Raw genomic sequence first — 24550 nt, 5'->3', positions numbered from 1 at the left:
AGCTTTATGGCCCTTAATAATTGGCATCCATGTTTTGCAAACAATCAAATACATTTTGTGTCAGAGAACCTATAGTCTAGAAGCCTCATCAGAATCATACTCGGAAACCGTACGCTTCATAATCTTGTGCTTCATGTGCTTCTTGTGCTCCATAACCTTGTGCTTCCTGAATCTAACAATATCGCTCAATGTTGCATTCCCAGTCTAGTGATCTTCAACAAATCCGATTTGTATCTATTAATAAATTGTGAACAAAAACCCTCCTTTTATCTTTGTTAACTTTTTTTCGACGTCTGCAACCTAATAGATAGAGACAAGGTTTTTTTTTTTTTTTTTTTGGGGGGGGAAAACAAACAGATCCGCTTTGCAGACTGGCTCCTGCTCCGCACATTATCGATACGGATTGTGGGGGCGGGAACCATGCAGCCTACCCGGCGAGAACGGAATTATTGTCTTGCAGCCAATCATTCGAAATAACTAAACATGTTTAGTTTCAAAAAGCAACGGGGTTTAATACAGATCGTGTGTCCCTAAGCTGGACACTTTGCCGTAATTGCTTCTCTCAAAACACCTGGAGGACGGTTGCGTTACAATTTAAAAGAAACATTCGGCCAATAGGCCTACTCAACTGTTTTGAAACCAACGAGTTTTAAAAATCGACGGGGTTACGGATCGTGTATCCCTCACTTTGTCGTAATTTCTTCTCTCAACATACCAGAAGGACAGTTGCGTTACGATGTAAAACAGTGACTAACATTTGTATTGCTAGAAAAAAAATGCTATTTAAAAAAAGGAATCTATTATTCGGGATGAAACGCGAAAATACCACAAATCTTCAACGTCAATTGCGAATAAAAAGTAAATAAACAGCTCCTAAAGTACATCAGTTTCGTTGCAATACGATTGGGGTGCCCTCCAAAAGAAAAAAGAATAGAATGAAAATAATTCAAAAGTAGAGGGAAAAAAGAGAGATCGTAGTGGAAAAGTTTAATTCGAAATCGAACGAAGGCGCTAACATCTTTCATATTATCTTGATTTTTATTAAGAACGAACTTCACTTCCAAGACCTTCTTCTTATTATCTGCAACCTAGCCCGCAAAAGAAGTCACAAAAACAAACAGGATTTCACCAGCTTTAAGCACACAACAGTTGTATTTTCGGGAGCGATTGACTTTTCTGTTGTTTCAGCAAACGCGCGAAGGTCGGGGGATAGTACAATTGCCCCACAAGACTCGTACACCAGACCGCCTTATTAAATTTCTAAATATAGTCTTGTCGATTGGGCCGCGCACTTTCCGACAGCATCAAAACACTTCAGATCCCTTGCCTGCCCAAATTAAAACTTGTCAAACCGCGGGAAACCTTCGCGTTATGATGAATTGGAGAAGAAGAAAAAAAGGAAGAAAAAAAATATAAGACATAAGGAGACACCGAACACATTGAGGCATTGCCGCAGTTTCATGCCCCGGGGGCGTTTAAGAGCCTAGCCCCGCCCAGCCTTCGATCGCAACCAAATTTCCGCGCAAATCTTGTCACGCGAGAAGACCATTATTGCTTGATAAACTCGCACTATTCCATTTTGCCTTTTTCATGACATCTCTACTTCACTTTTTTCCCTTCTTCTTCCTTTATTATGGTTCATTATCCCGGCAGTGGTTTACAAAGTGCGGATCCACTTCGATGTTTTTTTTTGTTCGGAGTCCATACTTTAAGTTTTGCAAGGTCATCATACAGTCATGCATCATTTGTGTTTTTCAAGACATTTTTGGTTCAAAATATTTCTGTCTTTAAACAGAAATTTCTGTTAACTCGTCTAGCAAAGATAATTCTGTGGTTGGGTCGGCTTTTCATTTTGTTTTCGTTTTGTATTCCTTTATTTTTTATTTTACCCTGTATTAAACTGACGATCTGCGTAAATGAGAATAAAATGAGAATTGACGCCGACCTACTGACTGCACACGTCGTCTGAACTGACCGAGGCAACAATTAAAGAGCAGAGAGTAAACTAACAAGCCTTCCATCAACCGTGAAAGTGTGACTGCATGGCAGTAACACCGCCCTCTCTTGACATGGAGAAATTATTTCATTGTGACGTCTTTTTCCCCGCACGTTATCCTATACATATTATTATTGTATTCAACATAAAATGTTCAAATTCTTCTCAATGTGTTTTTGCATTAAAAATATCACCCTTTAAGGTTCAAAGGTATATACGATATTTTTGTAAAACTCATCTCTCCGTTTTTTCCATAGAAGTACTGTTTTCCCTTACGAGATCAACGGATTTCGAAAATTAGATTATTTTCAACCTGAGCAAATTGCCTGCGCGGTTTTAATATGGTTTTCCCTCCCGTAGAGCTAAGAACAAACGTCTATGTAGATATCTGGAAAAGGTTCTTTTTGGTGGATATAGTTTTCTTCCATACTGCACTATTTTCCTGGCAACCTAAAGTTCCGTATACAGTGAAACAAATTGGACTCAACAGAGATGAATTGGGTTTAGCACAGGCGGTGTGCAGGTTTATAGCGCTCGCTGAAGTAGAGCCGGTGTTTACAATCTCCAAAAATTGGGGAGCTTTTTTTTTTTCTTTAAAGAGATTGGCAAAAAGGGCAGACAGGGGTAACGGGTACGGGCTGGCTGCCGCACGATTGGGCAAAGCTAATGGGATCGGCCAGGCGGACTAAAATGTTGAGCTGCGGTAACCTTGAGCAAAGGGGGGGGGGATTTCATAACAGGATAGAAGTTGAAGGTCGTAATGAAAGTATGAAATATTCAAGAACTAAGAGGGGAATTTTTAAAGGGGGAACTAACGAAACGGGATTCGAGGTTATCAAAAAGAGGGGAAAATGTGGATACACGAAAGTTAAACAAGAAAGATTTGACGGACAGTGGGGCCGAAGTTGGACAAACAAACGGCAATGCTCCACAACTGAGGAGTAACTTTAGTGGGAAGCATAATTTCTAAGATCATGTTCAGGATTCTGCTAACTCCACTTAGTAAAACATAGTAGATGAAAAATGTGTTTGTTTTTCATTAAAACAAAATTGAGGTGTGAAGTTTGGTCTAGGAGAATGCAACATGCAAGCTAAATTATGGGGTATGTTCTACTGAACGTAGCTTGAAAAGAACATGTTTTTAATTTGACGATACCGTAAAGATGTAAATGTGATGAACAAATGTTTAGGAAGATCGCAATGACCTTGTCTTTTGTAAATAAAACAAGTTTAAATGATAAATCTGACTCCACAGGCGTTCCGTGTATATCTGTGCAATTTTACAGCTGTTTTGGGATTTTGCAGAAACGCAACAAAGAGGCGTCTGTGGTCATCAAGACGGAAACAATAATCTCGCCCTTCGGGACACTTTGAACTTTACCGCCACGCCACAGACCAGCTTGGCCGTCCGGCCTCCCGGCACACTCCGGCCAGCTCGTCGCAAGAGACACGCTCAATAATTGTGTTCCTCTTTATTTATTTTTGGTTCAGGACTTTCGACGATGCGTGAGACGTCCCGTCCCGGCAGCAAAAGTTGCGTAACGAAGTGTCTTTCAGATCTCGCAGCGGTGCGTGAGTTTCGTGTCGTGTTATTATTATTATTTTTTCTTTCGGGGCGCTAAAAATGCGAGAATTGAATACTTCATCACTTTATTCTTTCCAAATGACGCGTAAGAGGTGCGCTGTGTCGGCATGTCAAAGACCTGAAGGTTAAAATTCTATGTTGTTTTTATTATTCTCCCAAATGAACGGGTTCAAAATCATGAATTTCTTTTTATATAAAGTGTACTTACGCGGTGATAATTTAAAAAAAGGGGTTTATATCGAAAAATCAACTGACAAGTCTTAAACCGTACTAATCATAACACCTGCAGGACGGTTGCGTTACAAATTGAATCAATAATTTCAATACCCAAATCTATCGTTTTGTCTTACGAAAGGGTTTAAAACCAATGAGTTTCAAAAAGCAACGGGGTTTAATACAGATCGTATGTCCCTAAGCTGGACACTTTGCCGTAATTGCTTCTCTCAAAACACCTGGAGGACGGTTGCGTAACAATTTGGAACAAACATTCTGTCAATAGGCCTACTCAACTATTGTTTTGTCTTATGAGAGGGTTTAAAACCAACGAGTTTTAAAAATCGACGGGGTTACGGATCGTGTGTCCCTCAGCTTGACACTTTGCCGTAATTACTTCTCTCAAAACACCACGCGGACGGTTGCGTTACAAATTGAAATGAAGTTTCAAAATGTTAAATGGAGTTACGGGTCATGTGTCCATGAGCTGGACACTTTGCCGTAATTGCTTCTCTATAAGCCAATGTTGGCAGTGAGGGCAGCTAGAGTCACCCGTACAGAAGGTTTTTTGATTGAGTTTAAATTGCTGAGAGACCCTCTTACTAGGAACACTTAACTATGCACATTCATAGTTATCTCCGGAGAAAACACGCCCATACAATGACGTCATTAGCACTTTACACAACTGCCTGTGAGTTCAGGTGCACTAATGGCACGCTATTGTAAAGGTGTGCGGCAAGGCGTCATATCAGCGCCTTAATATGGTCGCGAAGGTGCAAAACGTACTTCTTAAATAGGCGCAATTATGAACCAGATACTTAAAAATCTAACATTGTCATAACTATTATAGTATTTAGTTGAGAGCGCATGAAACCGTAAGACTGCCCAAAGTGGGGAAAACACCTCGGTAAGTTCTGTTTATAAACACACTTAGGTCTAGTGTAATTTTGTTTTACGCAAGGCTCGTAAGATTCAATTCAGTGACAAACAAGTGTTCACAAATTTGCATTTTGTAGAACCTTCTAAGAATTTTAATCCTAACAATCCTAAATCCTCAAATTTTGATGTGATGTTTCCCACACCTTAGCATGATAGTGTTAATGAAAATTGCTAGAAATGTGGAAGGGTCCCTCCAAATGCTGACGTTTTTCCTTTTTGATTTGCTGAAAATCAACTTGTAAAAGACCAATTCTGACTGCTGCGATCTCATCAGTTCATCGTTCAAATTTAGTGTTAATTTAAGCTTCACTGTGATTACTTTCGATAAAAAAATACCACATCTAAACTGTTGCTGGTCCAGCCGTTCGATCGACACACTAAACATCAAGACGTGCGAATTAAGAAACGAAGAAAGAAGTGATTAAAAATCTGATTGACGGGAGATTGTACAATAATAAACAAACCGCAGAAAAAAAGTGTGGCACAAGCTTGCGTAAATGTTGAAGTGTTAAGGCCGCTTATTGTTTGTACCTTATTACGGCATATAATAAAGTAAGCACCTTTTTTTCTCTCTTCGCATTCTGAAGAAAGCAAATGATTAAGATAAAAAACCTCAATACAATCCCGTTATTTCGGTATTCATTCCATCCTCGCAAAAGAAAACAACCACCGTGTGCTGGTACAACACCAACCCCGAGCTGGGCCGGCACTTCGCTCGCCAGGCTGGAGCCATTTTTCCGCCGGCGCGTAGCCGAGCGCGCGGTGAAAAAAAAAAGTAAAAACACGGCGGACTCTTTGTTAGCAGCGGGCCCGGCCCAGCCCTTGACCCCCGTACGGCTGTACTATTTGGGACGAAAAAGAAAGGGGAAAAGAACACATTGTTGTTTTTTTGTAAGGTCGTAAAGGAGGTGGTTCCACGGCGTGTTTTTCTCCCAGTTTCGCCTCTTTGAAGGAGGCAAAACTTGGCTTGTTATGAAAAAAGAGGGAAACCGACTGGGTAGATGTTCCTGTGTCTGGGTTACGTTCGTGCAGGGTTGTTTGTTTAGTGGGGACAAGTATTATTTTCCGGGTTGTAGGGGTCGGGGTTGGTGTTTTCATACGGGAATATTTTCTATTGTCCCGGGAGGAATACCGGCTTGGCCTTGGATTGAGATTGTCGGCGGTCGGAACTTTTGTGATATTCTTCTCTTTTTTTTTGGAAAAAAAAATGCCGCGTCTTTCAAAGGGGCTGCCAGCATAACATTTTGGGGATACAAAAAAAAAGGTTTGGATCACGATCAATTCAAATTTAATTATGAGATTGTTGCTCACGCCAATTGTAACCAGACATTATCGAAGGTTTACAGGCAATGTAATGCTTGGCGGGAATTGAACCACAGACGCTGTGCTCATAGAAAGTAGGAACATAAACCAAGAAAAACATATCCAGAGTTATGCAATCAAATGAGCCTGAAAAGTCGTAGACCCAATCCCGCGCCATAATGTGGCCCTGTGAAGTCAAATGATGCGATCAGCACCAGTCTACTTTCAGAAATCATCATGACAAACCTCGCATGCCAATTCTCTAATTTTGTTATTATTATAATTATTTTGTTTATTATTATTATTATTTTTTTAAATTTGTATTGAGAAATGGAGTACTACTCACGCTGGGTATATTTTCCTGCGTGCAGACTTTCTCAGCCAGCAGTCGATCCCTGATCTCCCAGGCGAAGATGGACGGGCACTCCCTCTTGTAGTGGGCCACTCGGCTGACCACCAGCGGGGTAGCTACCCGGGGCTTACTGCCCCCGATGGCCCGGGGGCGGATGGACCCGGTCTCGTAGTACCGGCCCAGGATCTTGGACACGCAGCCGTTGGAGACCTGGAGGATCCGGGAGATGTCGCAGGGCCGGGCCCCGCTGTGGGCGAGCTCCACTATCTTCTGCCGCGTGGAGTCCGGGAGCGGCCGGCCGTTGACGAACATACCGCCGAGCTGGTTGACCCCGCTGTGACCTGTATGCAAATGACATGTAAATGAAATGCAAATGAGGATATTTCCCTTCAATATTTTAGTTTTTGTTTTAATTACTCCGAAGTCATGCAGTTTGGAGTTATTCATTTTGAGATTTGCAAGTTCAAAAAAACTGCCGATAAAACAAGTCATTCACTTTTTCTAGAGTCAAGATCTGCACAATGTGCAGATCCGTTTGTACATGAGCTCACAACTTTCGAGAACAGAAAGTTTCATGTAACACCACCTCATACTCTACGTAACATTATTATCGCCACGGATTTATAACAGGAAGTCACTTCCAAGGCGGGAAATGCGATGTAAGAATCGGTGACACTTGCAAGTTGGCGTTTTCAACTCGATGAATTTGTGCTATACGTACACAGGAAATGGTGCAACACACAAACACGGCACAGGTCTTTTGATGCTTTGGTTGGTACTGTCATACTATGTCCACACTTTCCATTCAATTCCATCGTTAATAAATGTTCTAAATTCTCTCAATCTTCTAATTTTCTTTCTCATGAGGAATCCGTTTACAACCGGATTTCCTGACCTTCAATGCGTGAAGTTATCCTTCGGAACTGGCGATTATATTCATATACACATTTAAGTTTGAAATGTCCTGTTCCTGATGTAACTATGGAATTCTCTACCCTTTAACAAAGGCGCGTGGCAAAATTACCACGAAACCAAGAACGAAACTAATATAGGCTTATGGTAATGACTACATTCAATTTATAAATGCAATAAGGTCATATCTGTTCAACAAGTTACTCTCAGGGTAGTGCTGCACTAGCTATATAACGGCTCTCACATGATAATTTCAAAGGAAAACAAAACATCTTATTGTCATTTTGTTACAATGTCACGCGAAGTTTTTAGCTTGTAAGCGCAGCAACGGGTGAAAACACTAAATGTGTCTTTGCTATATCGCATTGTTCAATATTATCAAGGAGTGGTTAAAAAATAACACAAATCTTTGTATCTGGACACCAGTTGGTCAGGTTCTGTTAGCCCCCAAAAATGGTATTGGTCAAAATGTACAAGAAAAATACCAGAAGCTGTTTACTGCTTGGTGTTAGAACGTGCAAATGACATAAATTCTAGCAATAAAGATTCTGGACTTTAAGGCTTGCTTCACAGTGAAACACGGGTACCAGCTGATTGACCTGTGACGTCAGAGGTCATCATCTCTTGCGCTGCAGTGCATACGAATGCGGATATTACACGCATCGTTTCAGTATACGGCAGACGAGTTTTAATATGGCAACAGGAAGGCATAGATCCGGGCTTGTCCTGCCCGTCGATTTCAGCAAAAGCAAAACAAATATTAAGATTGGGAAACTGGGAACAATATTCCCCGGTTTCCCTTTGTAAGAACTGGGCGTCCTGAAACAAAACAAAACTTAGTCATCTCATATTGATCGACATCGATTCCACTTGACCAAAGGAACCTAGTCGTTGCGTTCAGTGTCTTTACGTTCATAAGGCTACATGAATAAACCATGGAGCTATATAAGCTCCATGATTAAACCGTTGTGCTTCCATTTTTCCTGCGATTCCAACAAGATAGCAGGAACAAAATGAGAATAGTTTGGCCCGATTTATTCCCCGGTTTCCCTTTGTAAAAACTGGGCGTCCTAAAACAAAACAAAAATTAGTCATCTCATATTGATCGACATCGATTCCACTTGACCAAAGGAACCTAGTCGTTCATAAGGCTACATGATTAAACCATGGAGCTATAAAAGCTCCATGATTAAACCGTTGTGCTTCCATTTTTGCTTGCGATTCCAACAAGATGGCAGGAACACAATGAGAATAGTTTGGCCCGATTTTTCTGAGACGTAATTAGCTTGGTCGGTCACGTGACTGCTTCACAGCCTCATCATTTTGGATGAGAAACGAAAGGAGTTATAGATACAATGGCGTTGTTAATGAGACAGCAGCAGTGAGACACAGGGTGCGGGATGGGGTGGCACACATGCATACAAATGGACGGGGGAGGAATGGACACAGAGCTGTCAATGCAATGATAAATGGTCCAAACAAATAAAAGGAATTAAGCAAAATTGGAAATGAACTTGCTTAGCCTATTTCACTGCTTATCAGATATCCACTTTGGTCCAAAAGGAGCGTAACATGAGCCTTCATCGTGTGGTATTTTGGTTAAAAGTTACTCGATTTTGGCTGTAAAATTAAAAAGAAATACATCTATATAATATCGATGAGTTGAGTAACTTTGTGGGTTTTTTTTTGGATTGCTTAGTTTTCAATCCACATAGGTGGTCGAGTTGTACCTTGCAATGCTGAAACATATGGGTCTATGCACAATTTATACAGTGTATACATTGTGCTAATAATGTGAACACTTCTGTACCCACTTTTGCACATGTCTAGTCTAAGACGTCTTTATTTTTATTTGCAACAAAATGAAAGTCCTTTCATGGCATCAGGAATAAGTTGAAAAAAAACCGTCAAGTATACATTTTAAAGTTCGGTTTCAGGAACGTTTAGATAGCAAATCGTGTATGTTATTCTGTCTCAATATGAAGTCACTTTAATGTGCTTAATGATATGAACAAGCTTTCGTACGATGCCTAATCATGTCACGGACATCCACAAATCTACAGAAGTCGTGATTCAAACGTGTGAAAATAAATGATAGGTACAACATTCTTCATGTTGAAAAGTGTAGTCGCCAAAATACAATATGACATTGCCTCTCTTCTATTCTATTGTTGATAGAAACGGGATTAGTATAGGTGAGGGTGGAATTATTGCGGTGACATCAGCTCACGTGGGCACAATGGAAGGTTTGTATTCTTAATACAAGTCGCCTATAGGTGAAATACTGTACTATCCTTCCGTACGTACACACAGGCGGCTTTTCCACTGTGACTCAAGCATTAGCTGACGCGCGCTTAAAAAGGCATCACGTCTCTCGCGCCCGTCCCGCCAAATTACATTTGCGCCTTTTTTTTCTTTAGTTGCCGCTCCTTGATGCAATTTGCTAGGGGATGTTCATTCTCTTGATGCGCGTTGGGTTACTGCGCCCGCTGTGGTTCAAGGCCAATAAAAGAAGACTTCTGCCCGCCGTCATTTCGGAGGTTTGTCCCCACGAATGTGGGTCCGCGTGGCGCGGTCAAGTGGTAGAAAGTTTTGCTCACTACTAAAGACTACTACGGAAATTATACAAACAATAATAACAATAATAATAATAATAAATTTGTAAAAGTTTGTCTTCTCTTCTTGCGTTTGAGGCAGTAGAAAGTCAAGCTACTCCGTCCAGTTGTCTAAGGCAGTTGGTGGAAATGTAAGGCAATGATTTTCTAACTCGACAGTTAGTTTGAATGATTTTGACTGCTGCATGAGTTGAGTAAAATTTCACCAATGTTTGTAGAGAACTTGCGCAACTCTGTGGGGCAGTTGCTATTTTATAAGTTGTTTGGGCAAGAAGTGGACAAACAAATTGCCCTTTTCTTTTACGGTGGAAATGGTTATACATGTGTACTTGTAGCAAAATGGAAACTGGCGATTTCTTAGAAATAGGAGTTTTATGTCCAAGAGATTATCTGGAGTCATAAATTCGAGCATGCTAGATTTTTTTTCTCAGAAATCCATGGCAAATGAGAGAAAGCATAATTGCTCGATGTTTTTTTTAATTCTTGCGATATTTGGAAAATCATTGTCTACCATTTGGGACAGGCTTTCGCTATTACTAGTGTTTTAAAGGGTTGCAAAATATCGTAATAAAACAAACATCTGAATCAGAAATATAAATCGTAAATTTCAATATCAAGTGATGACCCACACGAATTTTATAATTACATATTTTCTCATCACATTTTATGAGTCGCTTTTAGTTTGCTGAACACAAACACTGACATTCAATTCTGTTTTTGCAGCTAAATACTCTACATATGTTCTTCATTTTATCCCTTTTAATTCAAAGTCCAATCAGATGCAGGCCTGCTGAAGACTCTTCACTAACAAAAATAGATTCACTCTCCGTTATACTTACAGTCGGGACGTTATTTACAATGCTAATAATGAATATTTGCAGTGTATGTTTTGTGGAATTCCATGACATGAATTAACACAACTTTATCAACACAATGCAGGCAAGATGTTTTTGAACCAAAATAATTTTCATCACATAAAAAAGAATATCATTGTAACTTAAAACCTTTATTCAATTTTTTCGTCCCTTATTTTCGTGCATTATAAAACAAAACCCCCCAAAAACCCCATAAATATCGCAACGAATTATAGATCTAGATTGTTGTTTTTTAGGTCTTAATTCCAACAATTTAAGCACACTTCCAAGGATTTTACGAATACTTCCATTTTTGTGTTATTGTCAACAATCCAGCGTTTAGACGTTATCGACCGCGGCCATTTATATACGCGTTGGCATAATACGTGAATCGTATTGCACATTTATGCTAAGTTTCTGTAGTTGTCCTGCCGGTGTGCGCGCCGCATAAGTGACGATGCGATGTGCCACGGTTCGTGTGAGTCAACGCAACGAGTATTATTATTTTTTTGTGGCTCCGATGGCAGTTTGGTGAATGCCCATTTCTCGTCTCCGTGTCTGAAAGCTCTATCCACGGGGAACTCACGTATAGCCACAATGGGCAGCCCCCATTCACAGCACCGCCGACTATAACAAAGGCCCCGTTGCAGCGAGCCACGCAACAATTTGCTAATAAAATATTGTCCATGTTATGCTCCTTTTTTTTTTCTCTCTTCTCTCTTGAATTCTGCGAGGCTGGCGGAATTGCATTATGCCCTGTTGAGCTTGAGATACACTCGGCGAGGGATTGGACTATTCTGGGTCGAAATGTGATGGGTTTGGAGAAGGGTGGAAAATTTCTTATTTTTATAATGAAATTACTGATGAAATTCCAGGCTTGAGTGCAACAACATTAGTGTTCTGTAAAACACATGTCTTCATCGTGTATCACGTGGATATATGCATTGAAACAGGTGTAGAGACCTGAATGCAATTCTCGATGAAGACAAAAACATAAAGTGCAAAGAAGCTATTATATTCGTAGTTGGTAGGTTTTCAAAATAAAATATTGCATGGACATGGACAAACCGATTGGGAGTAGCTGGAACTATAGTTGCTGGAACAAACATGAATGCGCACAGCCAGATGGCATTATAAAAAGTACAGAACATCCTAAGCTAAATCGATTCTGGCATGTAATAGAAAGGTCCTTTTGCTTAATTTCCGAAATGAAATTTGGCATTTAAAACAAAATGTAGAGGATATTAAGCCCGCACACTTAATCAGAAACGACATCATAATGTATGGCAATGCCTTGACACCAGTTGAAATAGCAATGAAATACGGCCAACCAAACGGAATAATATAATTACTAATATTTTTTTACCACAGCAATGTGATTCTTATACTCGATAAAAATGTAAGAAACAGTATGGGTTTCTAAAATTTGTCAGAATGCAGATATTTTAAGGAGAATTCGTTGAGATTCCTCGGTAGTATTTATGCATAGAGATACACAGTCTGCCACAACCTTGACATGGTTGTGTATATAAACACACAGTCGTTAGCATATGAAAGCACAGGGTATGCGTTCAGCGTGTTGGCACTAAAAACAATAGGGCAATCCACATGGGGCAGCTCCACAATGTATCGCCTCTATACTGGCATGCAATGGCCAACGTTCATATTAGTCATTCCAAGCCAACTGTATGTAAACCTGCATTATTTAAAATATATTCTGCTGGTCTTCGTTTAGAATATCTGATCGCGTGTGCGACGAAAAAAAAAATTACAAGCGTACCTTGTTGCAATATTAATGGCCCTTGTGTGTTTGTTCTTTAATTCCTCGGGCTGAAATTATAAATACAAACATATCGTCTGCTTTGTATTCTTCCTGCCTTTTCTAGATTTTGAGAAAAAAATAGAGAGTTCAGACCTAAAACAGAATGATTGTAATCAATTTTAATATTTGTATGTCTTCCTTTCAATCAGCTTCGAATTCAATCAACGAATTCTAACCAAATTGTCGACAAATTGCAATTTATTTTACTTGCCAAATCATTCCTGCACTGCAAGGGTAAATTCTGAAACAAGAAACGAAATTGTCGAGTCAAATAATTTGCTCATAATCAGGGTCTGTTGTGTCCACGCACGTTTCATGGTCGTTTCGAGAAACCAAATGGTCACGATATAAATTATTTTGCAATCGACGAAATTTTCAAATTCTCGGAACTATTTATATATTTTTTCTTCTTCTTTAAATAAATATGTTATAATTAACAGTCTTCTTGTATTAAAATATCGCTTAAAATAACTGAGATGAATTTTCGACGTATCTCCAAAGATATTTCGCAGTGAAAATTGTGTTGAGAGTTTAAACACATTTCTAAACATTTGATTATACCTATTTGTTTTGCAGAAGCTTAAATCTATGACATATTTCGACTTGTGGATGGCTGTGACATATTTAGGTACACTACGAAGGCCTTTAGGTACCACCGAGTATACATTGAAAAAGTAAACGATTTATGGGGTTCAAGTCAAAAGATAGGCTAAACACACACTGGAATTTTCTGCCTCTTTTTTACCAACCGTCTCCGGAAAAAAGGACCTTCAAAACATAAAATTGACATGTGTACAAGTTATTATTGAAGACACTAACGGGCTTTCACACTGTGCCAAAAAAATCTAAACATGTCTTAAACTAAACATGCGAACAAAAAGTGGTACAAAAAAGGTGAATTCTAAGCACCATTGTTGAAGCGAACAGAGACAATAATTGTCAATAGTCAGTCAGTATTCCTGAGTCGATTCTCAGGAAAACTGACACATTTGGGATCATTTCTCTTTTAGCCCACAACACAGACTTGTGATTCATACCTGTGGTTTTGTTCTAGGGGTCATCCCGACGCGCGTTATCCAGATAAAATTCGATATTTGACAGCCTTGTGTTCCTGCTAATCTCTCTGTCACAAGGAGTGACGATTTCTTGGGCATTTGAGGATTGTCTCTCTTATTTGTAATAGTTGACTCATTTTGCTCCATTTCTGAGCAAGGATGAGTAATTAAGATGACTTTTCATTTGTCACACTCATGGGAAGAATATTCCAATCCATTCCAATAAGTAAATTGGCTTCAAATACTGGAATAATTCGTATCATTTTATTCAGAAATCCAGATTTTGTGTGTTTTTGTCCCCTTCAAGTCTTCAAGTTAAAGGTATAAAATGCCTCATGCTTCCAAAATGCACATACCCGTCTGACGTTTGCACAATTAATCACGGAACAAAAATTATTGTCCAATAATTGCACAATAATTGAACAAAAATTATTGTCCAAACTAAGCACACTAAAAGCTGGATTTTGTTTCATGGATTTTCGGGTAACATTCTTCTTACAATCATCAGTATCCGTTATTTATTCGCATGATTGGAAGGCCCGACATGCTACCCACGCATGAGTGAAATGGGTGTTGAAGAGAACATTCAGACACATAATCAATCTTTTCAAAACTCTATAGGCTTTCACTGGTTATAATTTGTAAAATCTACTTTGAGAGTGTGGCTTAATCCATCGGTAATCCCTTCTTTGTTCTTAGCATGACGATTTGAGAACAAAGAAGGGATTACTGTACAGTTGATTGCACAGGTGAACAAAACAAAGGAAAACTGTTTTCAAATTTTGCGGCAATTCAATGCCAACTTCCCTTTCCGTGTTGTTTGTGTGTGAATGAACTGACCAGGTTCGCGTACTGCAAATCGGATCTTGGTTTCTTGTTTATTGTAAAGGCAAGGTTATCAAATGAGCAACGGATGCAGATCCATTTTAATTTGCTAAACACACCGTCCCTCTCTGCGGCCGAACAATCGGGATTATAGGATCGAGAGACGCGTGAGTCATTCATGGAGTGCAGAAAGGACAAAATAAATGTGGACTTTTCTTTTGTACAGTTGCACATGTTATACCGTGGTTCTTTGGCAAAGCAACACAATCATATTCTAGGCTTCAACATTCATGTTCTGTGAATACATTGTGTATACATTTGTTTAAACATGCCCAAAATTCATGTCAGAAAAGAGGTGTGATCGAGCGCTTACAATCACATTGTTTGTCATACCGATATTATAAATTTACATTGAATTCCTCAACCGAAGGAGACAGGCGAATGTACAAGAATATAGTTCGTATATGTACTGGCAAAAGTCGTAGTTACAAAAAATAGAAAATAGACATGAAGTTAATCAAAACTGCAATACATGTGTATATTAAGTTAACCATGACTGCAATATGTATGAAGTTAACCATAACTGAAATATATTAACCATAAGTGCAGTATATATTAGGTTAGCCATATAACTGCAATGTATATGCAGTCAACTATCAACGTCAAATTAACGATAACTACAATATACGGAGCGAGACGAACTAAAGTGACTGAGTAAGGGGAAAACAATACGTGGCTCGCTCTATTTAATAAATATAACATAGAAATACATAATATACTACTGACTAATAACTAGTGGCAATTTCACGTAATTTGCCTAATCTTTTCGCAAGTTATTTCTACTTTGATAGAAATACCACCAAATTCAGCTGTCATCATTTAGTGACACACATTGATGAATACCGTTTTAAATTTCAGGGAAAAAACTTGATTTATTCCTCGTAGACAAAACACAAAATCTGACGGTAAAAATAATGTTTCAGTCTTAATTGACTCCAATTAAACATTGAAAGAAATTTGAATTTCAATGCCTGTGTCTAATCTCTGCTTCTCACTCCCTTGAATAGCTTCAAAGCATTTAGCATTCCATGGACAGCTGTAACAATGGGTTGCTTTGGTCAAAACTGCATAACTTCTGACAGCAAGGATCAATTTCAGTATAATTTCTTTCAAATGAGTGGAAAAACATTATTGCTTCATTCGTGTATCAATTGTAAATGCTTTTTAAGGGGCGAAAATCATTCATCCCGGTGCTTTTCACATTGTATACGAAGTTAACCAGAATGACAAGAAGTCTGCAATAAAGACAAAAAGTTCGTCAGATGAATTCCATTGGTATGTCCAAATCTGGGTAATAACCTTATCTCAAGAATTTGCAGCACTACTGGCCAATTAACAGCTCAAAATACCTCTGAAGTTGACTTTGTCGGCGGTACTTCGGGTGGGTGTATAATTTGGAAAGAGTTGAAGCATGGGTGAGTGCAGTGGACACGCTCGAGGTACGAAGAACTGAGGATATAATTTACGGGAGAGATACCAAGCGTGTGAAATCCAAGGCTTTTGCTTTACCGCCGGGTAATATTGGTAGCCCTGGGTGGGAAAAACGGGGAACCCTGGTTTGAAAACCGCAATACAGGTGGAAGAAATTCGACTCTGGCGGCCGAACGGAGCTCACTTCGTTTAAAATAATTGTTAAGCTTCCTAATTTGGAGGTACCGTACTCAGTGCTGTGAAAATTTGATTGGGTGCCCGACAAGGGTCCATATTTTCCAAATGCAGTATCTGGAATGAGGTTGACAGTGTGCGAAACGGATCAAATTTCCAAGATCACCAGCGCAATCTAAGTGTGAAACCTTCTCAAGAGGGATTTGGAGCTGCCAGATTTTGGCGCTGGTTGGAGGGGCACGGGGGAAATTCCACGCCCTAGGGTGACATGAAAAATTAGTGCACTGGTCAATTCATGGGATATTAACACATGCAACAGGGACGTGTACGGCCAAGCAGTTATTACTGTACGTTCGTATAATGATCGCAGCCAAGCACTATGTACTAGGAGTGACAGCTGATTGTGGTTAACGAATTTTCCCATTTAAGGACCAAAATTGTGCAACATTACACCGTAATTATTTGTCTGATGCATAAATATAGAATCTGCCGTGACAAAATTGCACTTGCTATGACTGTATTTTAGACCAAAGAAACGCGACAGTGTATAATTCAATTTGTATTGTGCTCGACGGCGATGCTTCAATATTAGCCTTATTGTGACTTATTGAATTAACGAATTTTTAAAGATTGGATACAAATTCACTATATTTTTCTCATTGAAATGTGGGACATGGACAGTTTACACAGGCTGTTGGGATGACACTGCGATATATGCAAGCCCAAGGCTACAACACGCACATGGAACCAAGCGTACCCGCGACCTCGCATGCTGTTCTAAAATCACACGCAGATGAATACGGTTTTTTGTCCGCATCGAATTTTGAAAAAACAACCGTTTGTTTTGATTCCGAAAACTATATCGGTAGATAACATGCGTATAAGGTACATAACAAAACGTGGAGCTTTTGTGTTGGTAATCGTAACAAACGAAAGGGCATGATTATCACAAACAATTAATGATTTTCAAAAAAGAGATTTCGGCCCACGTGTTAGACATGTGATTTTTCTCCAAAAAGAAGAGATTTTGAGAAGGGTAGGGATATTTCAGTGAACGTGTTCTACCTCTAAATCAACTCGATTCATAAAATACAACGAAAGAATTTCCCAGGTATGAAATTTCGTCAGCGCTAATTTGCTTCATTATCCCCTACCACATTGCCTCTGGCAGGGATTTTGGCGGATTTTTTTTTTCTGCAGAAGAATTTGGTTGAAAAAAGGGGGGTTGAAAGGGTAGGCTAATCTTACCTCTGGATCGGTTGCCTTTTTTCGATTTAGTGGCCGAGTCGGTCTGTCCTTGCGGGGAAACGCTCCCCGCGGTCCCCGTGGTGGTTTCCACGCCGTTCTGTTGCGACATGCCGCCGGTAAAATAATCTCGGTCTTTTTTGATTCTTTCTTCTGTTCACGGTCTTGTTTTCTGTGCCGTCCAAACACGCTCGTGTCCCCCTGGAGGGCCGGACGAAAAGAAAGTCCCGAATCGCCTGGAGATATTGACAAACAGGTTGCGCGTTCACCGTATACCGCAAGGTCCGTCTGTACCGGTGACTGGAGGGTTTTTCACCGGGGGATGCAGTCTGTTTACCCGGTGGGATAAAACAAAAAGAACGGACCGGACCGTCCTGGCCGGCGATCACCGAAGACAAGACGCTACTCCGACCCTGACTTTTCTTGCCAGACCACCGTCTATCGAGACACCCCAAGGCTAGTCCGTCCCAGGCGTTATGATCTTCAGCAACTCTCTGCTCGCCTTCTGTGGGTTTATGGGGTTCTTATCTCTCTCCTATTATGTCAGCTCAACACACAACTGTCTGGTCACATAGCGGCCCGCGCGTATTATACACACTCCTGAACTTGGCCTATAGCCTCACTCAATGCCTCATTTGCATAGCACTGACCTCCGATTCTTCCCCTCCGGCTTGCACGGCATTGTAAAACCCACATACCTGTTCAACGTGGGGGGGAGTTTGAGAGTGAATGGTCGGCAGAGGGCGCCCTGGTCCATAGCCAGAGGGAATCCGCGCCCTTGGCCGGGCGAGGTGAACTTGGCGGCTGCGGCGGCGTCCACCGTACCGACTCAACTTTATAATGCGATGACTTCATCTGCGATTGGGCTTGACTGTGGAATTGAAACTTTGGGTGCACAGTGACACGATAGGCTTGGACCATTCAAACCTACGCAGCCTTGATTATCAGAAGCCGAACAGAGCTGTAGTTTACATTCCATGAGCATTTTAGCACACCATCAATACACTGTAAAAATGGCGTTTAGGATTTCAACACATTTCTAAACACTAATTCTGTACCCACTTTTTCCACACGTTTAGCACCATGACATGTTTAGATGTCCTTTTTCTGTGACACGCATTATCCGTTTGACATACAATGAATAATAATAATTTTTATGTTTAGCATTTAAACACCTTCCTAAGCGCATTTAGATATACAATCCTAAGCACATGTCCAAAACGTAAACACGTTTAGTTTCACAACATTAAAAAGTGGTAAACGTTTAGAATTGAAACACATTCCTAAACGTATTAAACTATAAACACGTTTCTGATGTGTTTAAATGTTAAACACTGTTTTTACAGTGTACAAATGGCCTGCAATTCAATCAATTTCACCGCTTCTTAATCACACAAATACAACACAACACTACCCACCTCAACTCTGTTACGATATTATACACGCAATAATTAAAATCCTGCATCAAAGAAAATGCTTACAAAGTCCTTTTGCCACCAAAAATTCGTTCAATTAAAAATGCTATGTATACAGGCGGATGTTGGCTTACAAGCAGAAACGCCTACATTGCGTTTCTGAACGAAAACACTTACCGTTGTTCTCAACTTTCTTACGGCATGTCACGCGGAAACGCTTACACTGCGTTTCTGAACGAACACATTTCCAAATTTCCGTTTCGTAAAAGTTTCACACGCCGTAATTATATTTTCTCTGGCACTGGTGGTAAAATTACTAACATAATTATTAACAAAACGGCAACATAATCACATTTTCGGCAGTGTTTGCGACTTCAAAATCGAAGGCATTTTTGTTTCAAGAATATATTGCAATCGCGGAAGACTCGATTTTGATGGGAGAATTCTAATGATTCGTTTTGCCTTTTGTTTATACAATTATTGTTCATTACACCTTGTGAACAAAATACACCCCGTTCCCGCCCACAGTAATCTATCTCTCCTTTCCTTCATGGTAATTACTCTCTTGATTGAAAGAAATCCTTCTGAATATAAGGGAGAAACGCATCGGTACACTAACCACGTATTTCAGGTCCATGGGTTGGTGAGAAATCACATGCATGTAGTTAAATCGGCCTTAAGGTTGCTTACTCGGCTATGCACCATCTACACGCTTGTTATGTCTTCCCTTCAGCTTTGGAAATCAGGCGTTTAATGTTTACTTGCAATGCAGTCGTGTATTCACGCGTGCAGGCGAACTCTATATAGAAAGGCCTACACCAGCCAATCGTTCAATCCTGTATGCAACCTTTCCAGTAAAACTATTCATTACAAAAGAGATCTAAATAATGCCGAAGAAAGACATGCATGTCCAAAATGGATTCCAACAGCGCGTATGAAATTGGCAATTTCGTTCAACTGAAAATACTACCACAGTACTAGATGGCACTGTTTAACAAATCTCTAAACTACAAATTTGTATTCGACATTTTCCTTTTTTTTATACACTGAACAATTTTGAAGATGGCAAACTTTTACTAGTCTCAAATCACACAACAGCCAATATACCAGACAAATAAGGTCCGACCAGCTCACTACGACATGCATTAAAAGTGTAGTACAAATAAATGAATCTTACTAATGAAAATGGCCAAGCAGGTACACCAAACACCTTACTAGTTTACCGTCCTCCACAATCACCATTCCGGTTCAATTTTCCCATCCGGACTCCTAATGCAGACGCGCCGCTCAAAATTGACTGAGTCGGACTACTGATATTCGGCAAGATTTGGTTTCTTTCGATTTACAGTTTAGGGCGAGAGCGCGCGCTGATAAACTTATCCAAGATATTTGACACGAGCGAGTGTTTAGTAATGCATGAATTACGTAAACATGCAGCCGAAACCTTCCCAGAAATCGAACCAAATTCGATTGCAGCGGCCATAAGCAGACGAGAAGAAAAATCGGCGCGAAAGCAGAAACGCCGATTTGTCTTTTTTTTTTTTTTTTTTTTACTTTTCCAGCGACCGTCTGCTCCGTCGCTCGGGGCAACACCTGGTAACCACCGACAAAGAACTGCCAGGCGGGAATTATACAGGAGGGGAGAAAAAAAGTCTGGAGGCGTTTGATGAGGCCGAAACGCGACCGTGACTTTGACGGAGGAAATTTAGAGCCGGCGAACAAAAACATGCGATCCTCTTCCCGCGCGCACTAAACAGTGCTCCAGCCAGCGCCAAGCGATAATTCCCACCTCCAGCAGAATTAAACCCACCCAACCCAGCGCTAATTCGATACATCCCACCCGGCTGACAGAAATGGTATCGACCATGGACTCATTAATTATACGGTAGCCTTGACCCGGGCGAAGTGCATTCAGACCAGCTTGCAAGGGGGGGGGGGGGGTGAGAGAGGGTGAGTGAGAGAAAGAAGAGAGGGGGGAACCACTGAAGCAGACTGGCTCGCCCAGATCCCAGGCGGTAACTCTTCAGAAGACTCCCCAAGGAAACGAACATCGGGTAGGCCTACTAAAAGTGCCGAGTGTGGTGCCGGCCCTGCACAGAAAGGCAAAAAAGGGAGACCGATGGAAGAAAAGCGCAACCTCTAACTACACTTTCGACACAGCAGGGAGCCTGGCGCACCGCGCCTGAAAATCCCATTCAACCGCGGCGCATAGACAGCAGCTTGCCCGCCTTAAAACAGTTCGCGGACACTGCCAGCAACGTTTTCCCCCTTCACAAAAGATAACAGGCTGTGTGCAGCTTTTTTCTTCTTTTCCTTTTTTTTCTTCATCCAATGCAATTAAATCCACACCCGCGTAATTATTCCAATTTCTTGATACGAGGCGAAAGTGTGTATTTTTACAGCCTGTACTTCAAGATTTCATTACTTAATCAGCAGGTTTTTTTTTGCCTGCACTTAGTGGGGGTGTGACCAGACAAAGAGTTCAGCTCCAGCGCAGTATGCTGAGGATTACAGAGAAAATACACTGATGGGGAAAGAATACATAGTTTTCAAAGTAAAGTGCCATCGAAGCCTTTTCTTCCAAAAGTATGTGGAAATATGTTTTGAAGTACAGTACAGTTGTATGTGCATAATTTAAGACCACCACTGAGTTTGGAAGATGGTAAATTTACTTTTTTGTTACGTACACAAGTTTTTGTAATTCGGCCTTGATGTCATTTTGCAGTTAGTTCTGGTAACAAACCAAGATAGTTGCTATCTATCAAAAGAAAACCCAGTAAAGGTGTACAGCAGGTGCACATGCGTTTAGTTGCTTCAGTCCCGATTATTGTCCTACTTTCCTAGTTTCACTATGAAGTAGTTATTTGAACATCAATCTGGCGCCCCCATCGCCGGTCAACAGTCATTGAATGGATTCATTTGATGTTGCGCGAGTAAAGGATTCGTGCAGTAACCATGAGGGCGCTATGACTCAATTTCATTGCTTGGGCATGTGCGTCAAGGTTAAGTCTCTTTTGCATACGCGAGCAAATCGTCCACAACCACACAACTGCAGCCCATTTCACGAGACTCTACGCAGTGGCTTTACTTCACTTATGCCGTATTTTATTACGTAAGTTGCGCAACATATTACATTGCGCAACATTTCAATCACGAAACATTACCTGAAAGAGGCTCACAGTGCGTAAGTCATCATCTTACGCAACAAATTACGGTGTAACTTGCGCAACAAATCACGGTGTAACTTACGCAACAAATTACTGTGCAACTTACGCCATCAGATTAGGTGGCGTAAGTTATACCACAGCGTCTGATGATTGACTATTTTTTTGTTACTAATCGTGATCGTCGTGGAGCCTGTTATTGCTCAAAATATCAAGGTTGATACAGAACAAAAACTCAGCTTTGTTTTTGAAGTAAATTAATTGCTATTTTACTCGTGACAGAACCTTTCAATTTGCCGCACGATTCCGAAGAAAGTTGGATACAACTATTTTCAAAATGGCGGGCGGAGCTGATTCAATGACTGTTTTGTGACCGAAATAAACTCATACACAATCTTCCGTCGTATTTGTCCTTTCACCAAGTTGTTTAACTCAATTAAAACGTTATGCATGTAGCTACGCGGGAATTTCCATATAGTGTTGTTTCATAAAATGTTAACAAGAACGTGTTGAATGTTGTAAACATGCTCGTGGTAAAAAGATGTTTACAACATTAAAAAGAGGCCATTCGTACAAAGTATGTTACATGAATTCTCTAATAGTTGTCATGGCGTGAAACTTTGTTGGAATGTTTTTAGTTTGACTTGGTGAAGGCAACTTTTGAATGAAGCCTTGGTATATCCACAACCCTAAGAACCAGTCTTTTTTGTGAAACCGTGGCGAGTAAGAAAGCCCAAGGCAAGGTCGCCGCCACGGCCGTTTCGATTAAGCGCGCACTTTGTCCTAATTGTCCAGAATGGTATTCGCCTAAAGGCCACACTTCTTCGCTCCTTTCAATAAAAAAATGTTGTCCTTTTAGCAGTTTAAAAGGGTGATAAACCCTACACAGTCTAGTACGGCAGATAGAATTGGAATTTGGCAAACTGTCAGAGCATGGCTCCATGGTCAGAGTATGTCCTAAGAAAGATAGTTGGCTATAGGAACATCGCAGATGTAGAGCCATTTTGCAAATGGCCGCAATTGCTTGTTATTCTACATACATTTTTTTCACACAGGCAAATCTGCGATGGCCCTTTAGCCAAAATCTTTCTTAGGACATACTCTGAGTCTGACCATAGAGAAAGGACTGCTCTGACGGTGTGCCAAATTCCATGCTTGTATCATTAAAGGCACAATTCCCCCAAATGTTTCCCCTATCTGCACCACTAGTCATGCAGGAACACTGACTGTAATAGATCCTGCAGCAACTGTCACTATTGTCTTATAACGTGATCACTCACCACGCAACGCAACAGCGCCCTTTCGTGCAACACTAGGCGTGATAACGTGACCACACGGTTAATATTGTCATTTATACAAGCACAACAACCGGCGGTCGTTTGGCGGTCGCGCGCGCCGGGGCAAACCCCAAATTACCGGGGCGGTTCCGTTGGCAGCGCCCGTGTCAACCGGCTCGTTTATCAATGTCACACATTCAACGCCGATGGGTTCTGGGGTGCAGGACGGGAGGGCGCTATTTCCAGTAGCCAGAATGTAATATTTGGATCTGAATGCGCTACACTGGTTTAGTATTTGTTTTTTATTTTGTTATGCAAGTCGCGCGTCACAAGGCACAAAGGCCACTCAAGATGAGGGCTACATGAGGAGGAGACAGAAAAAGGGGTAACAGAAAAGCAAGACATGTATTTTGTAAGTTCAATGTGAAAGATGAATGTTCACTTGGCGCTTAAATTATGCAACATTTGCAAACATCAAAAACACACTACCAAATTATTATGAAATACCTTACTTGACTGTAAGTGAATAATAGTCTCAAACATCCAGTGAAATCATGGCACCTGGTGTGCTGTCATCTTGAAGAAAAGATGATTTTGTTTTTGGTATCAATTCCCCACGATGGTCAGCCGGCCATCGTTGGAAGATTTTTTTTTCTTCAAGTACTGCCCCCAATTTAGCTAATTCAGTTAATCCACATTTTGTTGGCATCAGTTACACATCCGTGAACGGGTGGAAGCCAGCTATAGTCTGGTTTCCTATCCTGACAATTCCCCAACATATATCAATTGTTCTTTAATGTTTGAAGTAGGGTCAGGGAACCAGACTACAATAGGACAACATTTTCTCCTTGATTTGTTAAGCATAATTTTAATGTACACAAAACTTTATAACAGGTCAGTGTAACAATATTTACTATTAAAAATATTTACCCCCAAATCCATTCATTTTTGAAAATAACAGCAAAAGATAAAGTTGAATATTCTCTTTAAACTGTGATAGGTTGTAGGCACCTGGAAACAGGATGATGGTAGGGCATTCCACAGTAAGGCTGTGTGAGGGAAGAAACTTGAAGAATACATCTTGGATGTGGCTGTAGGGATGACAGTAGGCCCTATGCATAGATGTGATTGGACGGGGATGCAAGTAGTTCGCCCAACGGTACTATTGTGATAAACAACCAGTGAAAGACCGTTGGGGGATCAGGACATTCCATAATAGTATCGATAAAAGAGGCGCAGTGAGGCCATATAGAACGATGGGAAGGGTTCCAAAAGGGGCTGCAGTCTCGTGACTCACCAATCTCACAACACGTC

At 40.6% G+C, this 24550-nt stretch overlaps 1 protein-coding gene across 3 annotated transcripts in view; it reads right to left on the bottom strand.

Moving 5' to 3' along the window:
• Positions 1-24550, bottom strand: part of LOC119738408 (paired box protein Pax-6-like) — a 109735-nt gene that overhangs the window by 42776 nt on the left and 42409 nt on the right. For 2 of the 3 annotated variants that reach the window (XM_038213400.1, XM_038213466.1), the window contains exon 4: positions 6382-6728. In XM_038213400.1, the coding sequence (XP_038069328.1) occupies positions 6382-6728 (347 nt within the window). Of the gene's footprint in view, positions 1-6381; positions 6729-17383; positions 18112-24550 lie in introns of those variants that run through there. The other variant, XM_038213333.1, reaches the window with a different exon arrangement.

Source organism: Patiria miniata, unplaced genomic scaffold (assembly GCF_015706575.1).
Source record: "Patiria miniata isolate m_02_andy unplaced genomic scaffold, ASM1570657v1 HiC_scaffold_1, whole genome shotgun sequence".
Taxonomy (NCBI): domain Eukaryota; kingdom Metazoa; phylum Echinodermata; class Asteroidea; order Valvatida; family Asterinidae; genus Patiria; species Patiria miniata.
Note: the sequence above shows the minus strand (reverse complement) of the source record. Positions and strands in the feature narration are given on the sequence as shown.